Here is a 15,427-nt window from a genome sequence, read left to right as displayed (position 1 = left end):
TGCTTTCCAGCGCGACGTCCTCAATTTACTTGTTCTCCGCCCTGCTCCCACATCGCAAAAACATTGCGCAAACACAGGAAAAGCCTCTCCTTACTTGGATCGTCGTTGAGAGTGATCCGCTTTTAGAACAGGTTACTTCACGCTCTTCTGTGGCCACATCTTGAGATAAAGAATTTGTGGGTTCTAGATGATGGTCCAGTGCCTGTCGCCATAAAGGATGTTGTAATGAAGAAATAACACTCCGTCAGGAAGGTCAGTTTGTAGGTTTATTCATCAATATGCTGGACCATCAGAGCTGGGCAGCTACAGTCTCAGTGTACGACTGTCAACTGACACATATAGAACAACCAGTACAGAACACTAGAACAATAGTGTTCTCATTTACTAACAATCTAAAACAAGCCTAACACACTACAAAGTTGAAGTACAGAGGTGGTAAGTAGGTAGGTCAGGATAGTAGGTAGGCCAAGATGTTAGATGGTAAGAAGGCCCCACCAGGAGCTGTTTCCTTGAGCTCAGCCAGGAGTCAACTGTCACACATCAGTCACAACACATTCTGTTGTCACATTCTGTGACATCAATGAACATTCTAAGTGTTCCCAGACTGAACAAGGAAGGAAGACAGGGTGGACAGGAGAAAGACAAGGAAAGACCTTATAACATATCCTCTTTCCTTACAACGTGAAAGAAAAGAAGAAGAAACAAGATCAAAAAATGAGATAAAAATATGTAAAACGTAATAGAGAATTTATAAAGAAAGCAGAAATGCAAAGACAAAAGAATATCAAAATAGGAAGAAACGCACAAAAACAGCAGAAATGAATTACTACAATCAGGAAAACGAACTTCTACAATCAGGAAAATTGTAGAAAGACAAGGCACGAACACCAAGTCAGGAAAGTGAACTACTACAATCAAGAAAATTGTAGTAAAAACAAGGCACGAACACCATCCCCCTTTTTCCCAAGGGAACAGCAAAACCAATAAAACATGTGCCAAGATTACAATGCAAAAAGAAACATAATAGAACCACAAAAGGACAAGAAGTAACAAGAAGAAAACAACACGTACAAAACATGAACGCCTGACGTCTCCGGCACCCCTATGAAGAATGAATTAAATCCGCCGTATAGCACACAGTGGACCAGCACGATAAGCATGGCAGGACTCAAAACCCACACATAGGAAAAAAATGTAAGTACGTGAAGAGCAATGAATGAAAGTAAACAACAAAATGGTACAGAAAATGCACCTGAAAGAAAGGTGCCGGGATACACTCACCCGTCACGGAAAACATTAAATGGGATACACTCACCCATAGGCAACATGCAGGGATACACTCACCCGTCAAGTAACATACTGAGATACACTCACCCGTCAAGTAACATGACGTCGAGTAAAAAAACAAAAAGTGGGATACACTCGCCCACAAGTAAAAATCCGGGATACACTTGCCCGTGAACAGGAAGTACAGGGGTACACATACCCATTCATAAAGGGATACATTCACCCATCAGCAAAAGAACAACTCTGAAAAACTAGAGTAACACTGGGCGCTTGGCAGAACAAATAGAATAACAGGAATGAAAAGTAAGTATAATGCACAACACACAAAGCATATAATAATCAATGTAAATAGAACAGGAATTCATTTTACCTGTACTCGATCTAAGTACCCGAGTGTCAACTAATAAATAAAGAACAAGTTAAAATTATGTAGTGCATTAAATTGGCATTAGAAACATTAAGAACCTTCACATTCAAAGAAGAGAAAAACACGTTGCAACAGTTTGAAAAATGTCAATATCTTAGCTGTGCCTAGAAATATGTCTCTATCTTAACTGTGCCAAACAGACACTCGAAGTTGAAAACAGCGGCACAAGAAATAAAGGAAAGAAATGCCAACAGCAACGAAGTCAGAAGAAAGAACAGCAAGACTGTCATCATGAAAAATAAAACTGAAGTCCAAACGTGATAGAAAATATCCATCTGAGAAAAAACAATGAATTAACCGCATCCGCGCTAAGCGTTTTACCGCTGTGCGCTGAAGATTGCGGAATCCCGCGGTTCATGACGAGCTCAGCTCGTCATGAGCGTACGAGAGGTGTACCTCATGACGAGCTGAGCTCGTCATCAGCGTCGAAGTGGTTAAAACAAGTAAAGTAGTCACCGTAGTCTGTGGTGATAGTATGCTTTTGAAAAATGAAACCGTGGTTCAATCTCGAAGAAGTACTTCCTGCTTGCTTAGTTCTGAATTACACTGTGCGTTGGTGGAAAACAACCTTATATATCACCGGCACAACCTTATAGAAAAACCCTCACCTCATAGCAGTAAACAAATGCTCCTACGTGATTGCACCATGCAAAATAAGAAGAGAAGCGAAAATACAGCAGGGCGTCCATTACAAGAACGGCGGCAAATAGCTAGAACAAGCAACTCTGTCATAGAAGTGGCGGGTTTCAAGTAGTGTACCAGCTAGTGTTGAGACCATAAGGTGACGTTGTGTGGAACCTGGTTGGCCAATTGACCCGCAGAGGTGAGCAAGGCATATTGCATCGATGGAGCCAACCGCAAGATGGCGGCACACACACAATGTGCTTGCAGGATGGCTTTAGGTGTACTTGTGGAGCAAAACGTCCAGAACAGCCAGGAAGAGCAGACGTCACATATGATCCATGCCAGGCTCGTAGGATACAGGTAAGACAGCGCGTGTCAAGGGCAGCTCGTGCCATGTTTTGAAAATCGAAAGACAGTTGAACCGGCCAAATGTAATAGATGAACATACTTATAAAACTCCAAGAATAAGTATAAAAATGGTCCACGCAGGCACACAGAAAACATAAAAGTGCTGCACGGCAGGGACGATTCATTAACAGTTCTTGTAAGTCTTGTCAGACAGCGAAAACCAGACAGAACTTGGAGCTCAGAAACACAGGCCGGTAGGAGAAAGTAGTAAAATACCTTAAGCAGGCTTTGAAGACGCTAGGCAAATTACAGCAAAAAGCACGATACATTACTCACGAAACTTGGTGGAAACCTGGCATGCCCGAGTTAGGGCTGACCGGTGTCTTTAGGTCACTGGTGGGGCTGGGGGTGCCAAGTTCTTTGAAAGAAAATGCGTAGGTACTTTGAGTTTATTTAAAGTTGCAGAATATTTTAATTCCAGGTATTAGCAGTTAAAGCATTCCTTGAAGATCAAGCAGGTTAGTGCTTCAATCATAAAGTAGGTTTCCAAGGGGTCAAAGGCCAGATCGTCGTCAAAATCTTGAAGTAAGAATCTTTACAGGAAGCCAGGTAGTAGGTTCCAAGTTGTAACTTTATTTATATTCCAGTGACAGAAGCTTTCGGTACAGCCAAAATGAGAACTAGGCCATAATGTACGCCCCTCCAGGAGCAGCCTCCGAGCTGCTCAGCCTGCTAACACCAACTGACCACGATCATGCACACAACATTCTATGAAGTCATAACATTCCATTCACAACCAGGCTGAACAGCAGAAAGGAGTAAAGAAAGAGAGAAGATGTGAAATAACATCACAACACAGCACACCAGCACACCAGCAAAAAGAAAAAAAACAGATGCCCCGGTACAAGAAAGTAACATAGATTATCCCAGAAATTAACTTCAGACCTGCCAGTCAAGCCCTTGTGCCCTACGTCCTCCCAGAGTCCACACTGACCTCATCTTATGGGCACCCTAAATGCTACAGCATGCCTCTTTGAGGGCCTGAAGAAATATGACATCAACACTACCTACCCAGTGCAAGCCCACATCATCCTCAAAATCAGCGGTAGCAGCTACATAGACATCCAACCTCTCTCCCAGTTCACACTTCGTAGCACACCTTGACAAGTCAAATAAGATTAGGGAATGACATGGAAACCTCAGAACCATTGGGAAAGTCACTCACAGACTACTGAAGGTGTTGCAATGACAATAACATAACGTGCACCACGATTCTCACACTCTGTCCACTTGTTCTAAGCCTGCACAATTGTGGCAATGGTGACGTGATCGGAAAGTAAAGTTCTAGCCATCTGCAAATGACTTTGAAATCTTGGGGGCCTAATTTCCACTCTACTTTCCTTGATGCAATTCTTAAATACATCAGGAATGCAGATATTACCGCTTCAGTAGTTCCTTATTGATTTGTAATAAAAACTACTCGCGCTGTGCTTCATCCATGAATCCCAAAAGACACCAGAAACTGATTTACATAGCGAAATTTGCCCAGAAGCTATTTTCAACTTTCAGGTAATTCTCTTCTCGCACACTCAAGTTCTGAAATTATTTATTTAACCGGTGTATATCTTCATTGCAAAGTCCGAATGTAGTAGCCAACCTTCACAATGTTGTAGATCTCTGGAGTGCTGAAAACCACTTGGGCACTTGTGTCGGGGGAGAGTGGCAATATTAATTGCACATGAGGTTGTCCATTGTCCTGGGTGCATTTCATCTTAAGTGAATCCAAATGTAGCATATGAGAAGTGGGTACACCTTCCCCACGGTTCTCCAAGTGCAAGTGTCCGTCTGCTTGTCCACTCGCTTCCATCTTCTACACTGGTAACCTCATGAGGAACTTCTTGCACCAAAGGTATGACGTTGCCGCACACAATCCGTACCTGCAAGACCAAAGGGGACACTCAGTGGAAAAGAAGAGTAATGCTCAATTTAAAATAGAAACCACTTCTCATATGATTTACATTTTACTAATCATCAGTTCTGCCGCTGAAAAAAGAGTAGTCATCACCAGGTAACTTATAACCAAACATGTTTGTGCTTGTACTGTATAGTGTATGCAGCGTCCTCAAGGGGCTGGCTAAAGTTTGGATTTACATCAGCTGCTCAACACCCTGTTGCAGGGTGTCATTACAGATGGTGTTGGTTGTAGTTTTACTTATGTAAAAGGTGGTGGGTGATGAGTGTGAGGTTCGGAGATGTGCTTACAACAGTGTTGCAGCATCGCTGTGCTTAAAGTATGAAGTGTGAAATATCGAAGCAGTCACACATGCGGATAGTTACCCCCTTTGGGTCTCTTGGAGACAGTGATAAACAACCACAGAATACTAGCAAAAGTCTACACCAGCGTGACAGAAGTCCAAAATATAGAGGCACAGTTAAACAACCAAGGCATGCTAAGTGGGTTTCACCCAGGAACGACAGAGTGCTAAACATCATACAACCAGCTGTAAGAGAGTGGAGTGATGCAGGACATTCAGGAAGGCCATGCGTCAGATGTATTTATTCATAAAGTGCATCGTTCACCTAACGATTAAGGCCATGAGGGGCTGAAATGCGTTGGGTTTTAGCACTACCATCACATTTGCACTTGGAAAATAAACAAATGTTTGTCTGTTTGTAACTGGAGTGCGGAGTTGGGTCTCCATTACGCCGATGAATATGTGGAAATAGTAAGCAAAACCAAAACATCAAGCCTGCTTCACGAGTAATACTCATACATTAATGCATACTGACACAACACAAATGCAAAGCAAAATGATGACATAATTGCAATGTAAAACATTTGGTACCTGTAATATATTCTCAATGCAACAGAGATCACAAAGCTGAGCCCTAGTTTGCACATGCCCCCAACCGTGTGATCCTAATTGACGCCAACCCAGGCCGTCTCTGGACGTCGCCCTTCGGGTACAGGACACCCTTTATTCAATACCCAGCACTGACATGTTTCTGTTAGCTCTTTTCACTTGCAATCTAGTTTTTTTTTTACATACAATTGAATTGCTATTGGTCAAGCTACTGGATTCTCTCCATTTATAATTATATATATTTTGTATGCAGATGTGCAGAGTGCAATATGGTATTTATTAGCATTGTTGAGGGTGGGGAGGTGTAATGACTCACAAGAGGAGATGCTTCACGGGGGACAAAATGTCCCTTAAGTAAGATGTTGGTTAACAAAACTAAGTTTATACTTGCTGACGGATACGGTGTCTTCTGCAACACACCGCTAAAACACAGAATAGATCAGCTTCTTCAATTACTTGTAAGCCAAGCCTCAATCCCTCCACATTTTGTTTAAAAGGGAAACGCTCCGAAAAGCTGCCCCTCCCCAACAACAACAAAAAGTCAAAATAAACCCCACCCCCATCTGGCACTACTGGGTTCTTTACCCTTCTACATTTGAGGTTGTGTGTAGAAGACATTTACCACATAATTTGGTGGTGCGCCAAAAGGCATGTCTTGCAGCTCCATTCCTCTCCAGGGCACACGTGGAGTCCTCCAGACTCCCACATTTTGTTATCTCAAGATGCTGTGTTTGTTCTAGGGAAAGCACAATCTTTCTTTCCGGTGATGGCATCAGGTGATTTTTAGGGGACAGAACTGGAGAAGGTCAGGAGGGCATAGCATATTAAAAAGCATCACCTCCCCGAGATCTTATAGGCTCCTTGCGACGATGTGTGCTCATGAAATGCTTCCACGCTAGAACTGAACTGTGTATCTGAATATTCTACGCTTGAAAACTACTCCCATTAACATTTACATAGCCATATATACACCTCTTCAACGCTTCCTCTGTATTCTTAAACTCCTTTCGCTACACCGTCCTTCACTGCACTTGGACAGTCGCTGATTCCGCCTTAAAGGCATACAATGTTTGCATTATTAACTATATCTTTCAAACATATTCACCATAGTTGACCATCCCAAGTTCAAACAATATATCCTCAATTACTGCAGGCTCCAGCCCTCCAAGGAAATAATGACTGCTCCACAGATTTCCCCCCTGACTCTTACATGGGCTGCATTCCACTTTGCCGTCTGAACTGGGATCTCTCGCTGTCTCTATAAAGATGCACCTCCCAACCAACATGTTGCCCTTTAGGAAAGCCAGAAGGCTCATCTTTCCATAATGTCACTTATGGACCTGTAAATGTTAAACGTTATGGTAAATGTGTGTATCCTCTTTTACCCTATGTTCTCAGTACCCGTGATCCTTGCCAACCTTTGTGTATATTTCTGCACTTTAGACTTTTTGTTTGTTCACCACTGTATACCGTGTAAAGCGCTCTGGTACCCTCACAGGCCACGTTTGTACTCTATAAAACACTAAAATAAAATAAAATAATAAAATACAGAACACCTACACTCCAGCAGATTCATTGGCAGGAGGCAGAGGACTATGATGCCCAAGAGCATGGTAACCAGGTGAAGTGGCTAGAGAAGAAACATGTCTGTTTCCGAAAAGGCACAGAGTCAGGAGGAGGAAGGGATTTTCAAAACACAAGGACAAAGACATGTAACATCCCACTACTCAATCTATGGCGTCTAAAGTGCAACACATCCAAAAAGGCCCCTTGTTTAAATCGTCCGACCAGGACTCATGGAAATAACAGGCTTCCTTGATTTGTCTTATTGTCTTTTTGTTCTGGCTTACGCAAAAGATCTTTAACTTCATTCCAATGCTCTTCTTAGTTACTGTTAGCACCTACTTTGTTACAACATAAATACTGGAAACGAAATAAATATTTGATACTTTTAGATTTTCAAGAGTTTAAATTCCACATTGAGAGACTTCAATACAAAGACACCCCCCATCTACCTTTATTTCTGAAGTTAAACATGTGGTGGCACTCAAACCTGTTGGAAAAGTTGTGTTTAACCAAAATTCATTCTCAAATAAAAGCTGTCTTTCTAAAGAATATCCTGTACTTTTTTTCAAGTAGGAAACTACGTTGACTGCTGCATCGTTTACTGTGTCTTTAATTCAAGATCACTCACTTCATGTGTGACATCTGAAGCTTACCAAGTCACGATGTACTGCATATGCTCGTTCCTCAGTGTCACTCGTGTTTGACCCCCGATGGGCCCTCCTGGGACTGTGCTCTCTGCAGGAAACAGACCAAGAGAAGTAAGGCGATGAAACTAGTTTTATACAAAATTATTTCAATGGCATCAAGTTTTTGTGAGACTTTCATTGTAGCCACATGTCCGATGACATTAGAATGGGATAATATTAATGACTTCAAATGGGACTGACCTGTTACACGATGCAACCGTATTTAATTGGTGTTTTAAATGCTCAACATAGATTTGTCTTAACACATTTATGATTAAACATTATTCATTGCTTGACAAGTTTCCCCATTACCAATAACTGGTATCGCCAACTATATGCTGGCCTTTCGACCAGACTTCTAAACAATCAACTATCTACGTACTGTTTTTCTGCAAATTTTATTCAGACTTAAGGATTATTTTTATTAAGCCTTTAAGACTACTTATTTTTACAATGTCTCCCGGACCTGTTTACATGTGTGGTAGTGGCCAGATGTTTGAGGTCTGTCATCACTAGAAGGAAGTTTATAACTGCTGCACCATGAATCCATAATATCTTTTATTGTATTTGTTTTTAATGACTGACTAACTTGTTTCTTTTTTAAATTTGTACTGAATTGTAAGCTTTTATGATTCCTTGTCTGAATCGAATAAAGTTGAATTGATTTGACTTCAATCATGAGTGACAGTCTCACAAACCTTTCCCCAAATGTTTTCTTTCTGCACTTTCTGTTGCCAAGTTTCATTTACTAGATTCAGATTCTTACAAGTACATGCACACACTTGCTTTATTTAAATCAAAACGGTTTATTAGGGGAGGCTTGATTAGGAAATATCCGGGTCCTGCCACATAACATTTCATAGTTTCAGGCAGGTAAGTAGATCACAGAAGTGTCAGTCCAGCAGGGAGGCTGACATTGTAGTAAAGGCTTCACAGATGCAATATGGTTACCCTCAGAGGTCACAAAGTAGGTTCATGCCTTCTTCTCTCCCTTTAGTTTTCTTAGTGCTGCCCTCTTCTAGCCCCAGGTAAAGAACACAGATGTTCTAGTGGGGTTTTGTTTCCTCGTCTCTTATCCTACAGTCCGACACTGCTCTCATCTATGGATCAAGTAAGCTGCATAATACATGCTGGCTTTGTGCCCCCTCTTTGCTTGGACACCTATTTTAGCAATGTCCGATCTCGAAGATTAACCTGGCAGACCATACCCTTTGTTGGATTCCTGCATGGTAGGAATTTGAATTTAAGAACTTAGGGACAGATGTATAAACAGATTTAGTATTTGAAAATCAGAGGATTTGAAAACACGAATAGTCTAATGTACTAAACTAATTAAGTAAATCTGAAAAGTTATTATTATAATTTTTGAATAACTGGCTGGGTTTAGAAATAGGTACCAAATCACCGCTTGGAAGGGGCGTGTTTATGACATGCCTTCTGCAGGGGTGTGGAATTTAATAAAATATCTACTTGTCCATGGGGCAGGTTGCTTCATAAATCTACTTGTACTGTAACTAAATGCACTTGTCCCTTTGGTCCAGTGGGAGCCGAAAAATTATGGCAGCAATCTCATTTTATAAGAGCTCTGACATAGCCCCTCTGATTATGCCAGGGCTCATACCATAGTAGTGTTTGTATGTTACCACGTTTCCACAGATCTACATACTGGGGCTGAAGGTAGTGGTAAGCAATAGTTCTAGGGTTAGAATGCCCTTTTGAGTTTGTGCAAACCTACTAACTTGAATGTTTTAAGGGTTTTCAACAACTCTTCTCCAATCTGTTCCCATATTGAGAAATGTTGGTAATTTACTCCAGACAATAGCAGACGTAAACCTTCTTCCAGAGTTGGGGAAAAAAGTGGTTGGACAGAAAGTCAACTTCCAAACACTCTGATTTTCGCTTGAGCAAATCTACACATGCATATTTGCTTATGCTAAACTGCAGTTCACAAATATTTTCTAGGAGTACTATTTCTTGACCTACTTCTGTACATTCTTGGAAATTCAGGAAAGCTGTATAGCTGCAATTAAGGTAAGGACATATACCATTGGTGCACTTTTGAGACTTTCTTTAATAGTTGGGACCCATATTTGGTCTGGCGTTGACCCTGACCTTTTGAGTTTACTAAAATTCTGTCTCTCTCTGTATCGTCTGGCTTCACTGTGAGTGACAGCAGTCCGCTCTTACACAGCGAGCATATCTGCATAAAAAGTAGTTTTGTTCAGTGCCAGTAACTGTGGCAGTATGTGCTTTTTGAGACCAAAAACAACTTTTTGCCTTTGCCAATGTTTTTTATATTGGCGAGGGCCTGATAGCTGCCACACCAATAAGGTTTTACAAAAACCATACCAAAACAAGTCACACATTGACAAAACTAAAAAGCTGACCACCAATTTCAGACCAACTGGCTTTGCCAATGCTTGTTTATTTTTGTTTCCCATAATCTTATTGAAACTGATTACACTGATTTTCCATTATGAATATTTTTGGGAAATACTAGCATGCGTCAACACTAAATGATGCTGCACAGAAATGGTACCTAAACTTTCACAGTGGTTTAGCAAAATGTTTCTTTTCCTGCTTTCATTTTTTTATGAACATTTTATTTTGAAAGCAAAGAATCATCAATCTTGCTTTCAAGCTTCTGCAAATATTTGCATCAAATCAGAGAGCATTCTGGGAGCATTATACAAAGCCTCATATTGCTAAACTTTAAAAAGGTGTGTACACATTTTTATACTGGAACCACCGCCATTAGTGCAGTCAGACTTTACAACATTTACTTAGAGTGCTCACCCTAACAATAAAGGCTTGGCATTAAATGAACCATAAATACAAGTTTGAGCAGGATTAACATATGGACAACATTTTTTACCTCAACTAAAGACAGTGCCCTTCCCTGGTCCATAATGTGGTACTGCAAACTGCCAGCCAAAGAGTTTGTGCTGCAGGGGGTTGGGCCTACTTGTCCCATGGATAAAATACACATGAAAACTTGTTGCCCATGACCCCAAACAATATGTCCTGGGCGTTAGGCTATTGGAATTCCACATCCCTGCTTTTAAATTTCACTTCCGAATCCTATGCATCAATGGTCTGCGACCAGAGTTCCAGTCACAAGCTATTGGTATGTCACGGACTTCCAAGCTGAGGTGCTAACTGATTCGCAAAGGGGAGCTCCTTGGTCAACTTCTCCTTTGGGGATCAGGGTGGCAGCGTCAGGAGGGGTAGGCAGTGGCCCAGGGTGCTGCTTTAAAACAAAAAACAATAACGTTTTTCCATTTTGAAAAGCAATAACAGAGATGGCCTTTGCAGGCCACTATCACTGACTGCAGCCAATCACAGGGGCTTACAAACTGTGACCTATCTAATGAATACTAATTAGACCGGTCATTCTGCGGCCCCTAATAATTAATATTTTGTGGCCCGACCTATCGGCACATATCAGATTGCATTTGGTGCTTTTTGCTAATGTAATCTTGTGGTGTGTGCCTGCAGACTATAAGCTTTTGATTACTTAGTTCTGAAATTTCCTGCCTTTACTTGTTTGGGAACCCCAAACTGAGCTCTTGAAGATGAGAGTATAGATGTGCTTTCGGATCACAATATCATGTGGTATTGTATGTAGGCCTGGGCGGTGAACTTTGCTCCGTTTGCGGAGTCTGCAGAGTTTTCTGCACTCCACACTCTCTGTAGCTCGCGGAGTGCAGAAAACTCTGCTTCGCGATGTGCAGCAGTTTGTTTCCCCGCTCTTAATCAAGAACGGCAAATTAGCGAGCGCAAGCTGCCGCTCGGGTAGAATTCCTACCTGAGCGGCAGAAATACCAGCACAAACTGCAGTCCGCACTGCACTCCCCCACTCGCGGAACGTTACAGAGTTTTATGTAACCTTGCGCAGTTCCACATAACGAATCTCCGCGAACTACGCCCAGGCTTAATTGTATGTCACAAAGTTAGTCCGTTATTTGTTGTCTTGGTGCAGCCCATTGTTTGTCAGTTGTTATTGTTCTCAATGCAAGAGGTTCCAAAGAAGGGTCCTGCCATGCTTCCAGAACCTAAGCAAGTGCTATCAGTGGGTCTTTTCAAACTCTGTGTCCTTTGCACGCAGACTATAGTCTGATGGTTATGTGAGGGCACAGAATGTGGATCAAGCCTTACGACCTTTCACTAACCTGTGCAACAACTGTGATGGGTGGGTCTTGTGTTTCTGTAACAGGGCGTGACTTTGGCTCACATGCTGTCTCTAGAACACAGACTGTTGTCTGTTGATCATGAGCTCTCTCAGAGACAGCAGCTCTGAAAGAGGGGGTAGAGGGTTGGTAGTGTGTAGGCTCCTACAATCTTACACCACATATGCAATTGTGTATTTTAGTAATGAGGCACATCTTGTTCTTTGTGGGCAGACTTGGGTCTCATGGTTGTGGTTTCCCCAATGTGTAGACTCTCAGATGTCAGGTCTTGCGTCCAATAACAGACCATGTGAAAGTAACCAGTGGGTCTGGTGTTTCAGTCCTGTGAGTGTGTCAATGTCTCCCTGCTGCAGGGTGGGGTTAGTTTGACTCTCATGTACACATTGTTGTCTTCTGATCAGTCTGCGGCTAGCTGCGACCTTCCACAAACCTGCGAGTTTGCTCATTTAATCTTGTATTCAAGCGAGTTGCATGCTGTGTGCTCATATCTCTCATTCATCAGTAGTAAGGCTGCGGTCACCTGGTTGTTCGTTTATTTGGTCCTGTACATTTGTGCTCTCAGATCCTGCGGTCATGTCTTACTGCTCATTGTCACAGCGCCTTCACACTTTTCCCTCAATCTGTATCCTGGTGCTATTCTTTACGTTAGTTTCACTATTTAGGTGTCAGGGTTCCTTTTTTTATGAGTTTGTTTTCCTTTTCAGATATGTGATGGTATATGCATGCTATTTTGTATGTGCAATGGTGCAAAATGTTAATTTGAATGTAAAAATAATCACATTATGAGACAGCATGTCTAAAATCGGTGCATCAAGAAATGGGACAAGACCCATGGAGGGGAGGAACATGCATGAAAAAGAATAGAGGCATAAAGGAAGAACCTAGATTAGGTGTACAGTAATGATGCGGGTCATTGAGAAAAGAACATCAGTTGTTGTTTATAAATGTCACCGGTGTCTGAGCTGATGCAAGAAGAGATGCAAATTCCAAGAGGTTCATGAAGAGGTGTGGACGACACTAAGGACATTTTAGACAGAGTGTATACATGCATTCTTCCATACTAACCCAGATTTGCATCGATTAATATAGGCTCGGCTCCGGCGACTCGCCCCATGGCCTCGAGGTCCTTATAATGCCAGTGATTCCTCTCAATGTCATTCTGCGGAACAAAGGGTTTGCGAGTTTCCGACAGCCTCACTATCCCAACAAGCTCAACTTCATCTTCGATCTGCAGAAAAGATAAATGGATTATGTTGCTATTTTAAATGTATAGTCATCCAGATAGAGATTTGGGCAGTTCCTATGGATGATGTGTGAAGCGAACCACAAAAACGGCAAATCAATAAGATAAGGCCAAGAAGAGAGCAGAAGAAATGCTGTGGTGCAACCGGCAAGGCAGGCCTAGCAAAGCACTGGGAGCCGTGTCACCAATGTCCATATTGCTATGAGAGTCAATCTTTTTAATTCAGGACACCACTTTTGAAGTACTGAGTATAGTTTTGGAGGCCACACCAGGAGTTTGGGAGTAATACTGCCGGCCCCATCTGGAGTATTATGTCCAGTTTTACAGTTTAAATGTCTCATAGGACAGAGACAGTATGGCAGTGGCCGAGAAGTGATCAATCAATCAAGCATTTGTACAGCGCACTAATCACCCGTGAAAGGTCTCAAGGCACTGAGGGAGGGGGTGGGGAGGGATGCAGCTACTGCTCGAACAGCCAGGTTTTGAGGAGTCTCCTGTAGGTCAGCAGGTCCTGGGTCTGTCGCAGCTGAATGGGTAGGGTGTTCCATGTCTTGGTGGCAAGGTGGGAGAAGGATATGCCGCCGGCATGGTTCAAAACACAAGTGGCACTAAGAGATGTTGGCTAATTTAACAATTTCACAGTGAAATCCCAAACGAAATGAACATTGTAAGATGTTTCACTTTTCAGCAGTACAGTAGAACAACTGGAAGAGCTTTTCAGGACATGCAAAAGGTCACTTAGACATGTGCGCTAGAGTAAAAATCAGGTTCAAACAGTATTCGCACAGCGCTGTACACAAGTTCCTCTTAGGAGATAAGATGAATTCTCATGCTTGCTCGGTGTTTGTGTAGACGCGCACCTCAGGGCCTGACCCGCTGGTAACTGTCCATGAAAACCAGTATGCTAGGGGTAATATTACACTCAAAATGAAAGCAAATACAGTTTGGGCACCCCAATATTACAAAAATACCAGGCGTACTGGTTGTAAATGTAATTTGCACAGCTGAGTTTTTGTGCCTCATCGGTACCACAAGATGAGCTCTGCCTGCGACTCCACCATTGAGGGCTCCACATTCACCCACTGTAACTGAAGCGCTCCCCAGTATAGTCTCATGGCTGCCACTCAGCTAATCTCTCCCCAGTACAATCCTGTGGCTTGCCATTCACTGACCCCAAGCTAAGCTCTCCAGAGTACTGGCTGCACCAACTATCAGATTGCACACATTAAACTGCATACATGGAAGGCAGAATCAGGGTAGTGTACTACTCTACCTGTCCTCTGCTTCGTGTGGATGGATTCAGCCTCTTCCTTGGAACGAACCCTCTGTTGACGAGAATTGTGATCCTATGTGAATGGAAAGCAAGATTAACATAAGCATGTACTTCCACCCACCCACATCCTGGGCTTCAGCATTAGTACCGTACCCGAGATCCGTGCAGTAAAATGGAGTGATAACATTGGCACCGCTTTCTGCACTGGATCCCAGCTTGCCAGCTTCTCGCGCCTCCCGCTCTGGGTTCACCAGGGACCGAGGCTGGACGTACAACTCTTTGCTGTGATCGAAGCGACCTCTGACCTTCACAGGTCGGTATTCCAGCTCCTTCAGTTCTAGGGGACTGAGAAAATGAAAAAAGGAACACCAAATTGCTTACAAAAAAACAAATAATTCAAAGGTCAAGTCAAAAAGGGGCAACAGCTGCAATGGAGCGAGGAAGCTCCCAATGGTGGGGTTGTGCACTTTTTTTAATTAAAACTCAGCAAAAGAGGATCAAGGATAAATTTCTGCCACTGACAGTCAAAACAAAGCAGTCTTTGTCAAGCTGAACTCACAAGTGCCAACCTAAGAAGTTGAGAGCCAGTCTGCAAGCATGGCCTATACTGTGCCTCAATAGACTTACTCGGGTGGGACAAGAAATGGAGGAACTGACATTTAAACCTTCCAAGCCTTATAAGAACGAGGATCTAAAGACCTTTTTAGGACCTCAGAAACAAATGGTTCACATCATGCAGGACAGGACGAACCCAAAAATCAAAACAGTTTGTAAAAGCACACGGTTACAGTCTTTGGCACAGTCCTATTTAACACTATGCATACAAGAAACTATACGGAAACGTGCTGGGCCAATGGAATGTCCTTGAACCTCACATCCAACACAAATGCCTATCGCCATCTTTAAAAACACATATCTA

At 42.5% G+C, this 15,427-nt stretch overlaps 1 protein-coding gene across 5 annotated transcripts in view; it reads right to left on the bottom strand.

The window, feature by feature from the left end:
• Positions 1 to 252: 252 nt before the first annotated feature.
• Positions 253 to 15,427, bottom strand: part of SURF1 (SURF1 cytochrome c oxidase assembly factor) — a 42,467-nt gene continuing 27,292 nt past the window's right edge. For 3 of the 5 annotated variants that reach the window (XM_078646131.1, XM_078646135.1, XM_078646136.1), the window contains exons 6-11: positions 14,662 to 14,853; positions 14,509 to 14,581; positions 13,058 to 13,220; positions 7,770 to 7,851; positions 2,085 to 4,623; positions 253 to 2,022 (exon numbers count right to left, since the gene is read on the bottom strand). In XM_078646131.1, coding sequence (XP_078502257.1) covers positions 4,557 to 4,623; positions 7,770 to 7,851; positions 13,058 to 13,220; positions 14,509 to 14,581; positions 14,662 to 14,853 — 577 coding nt within the window. In that variant the 3' untranslated portion in view covers positions 253 to 2,022; positions 2,085 to 4,556. The remainder of the gene's footprint in view (positions 2,023 to 2,084; positions 4,624 to 7,769; positions 7,852 to 13,057; positions 13,221 to 14,508; positions 14,582 to 14,661; positions 14,854 to 15,427) is intronic. The other 2 variants (XM_078646132.1, XM_078646137.1) reach the window with 1 other exon arrangement.

Source organism: Lissotriton helveticus, chromosome 5_1, assembly GCF_964261635.1.
Source record: "Lissotriton helveticus chromosome 5_1, aLisHel1.1, whole genome shotgun sequence".
Classification (NCBI taxonomy): domain Eukaryota; kingdom Metazoa; phylum Chordata; class Amphibia; order Caudata; family Salamandridae; genus Lissotriton; species Lissotriton helveticus.
The sequence above is the reverse complement of the archived record's forward strand: the minus strand, read 5'-3'. Positions and strand labels throughout refer to the sequence as shown.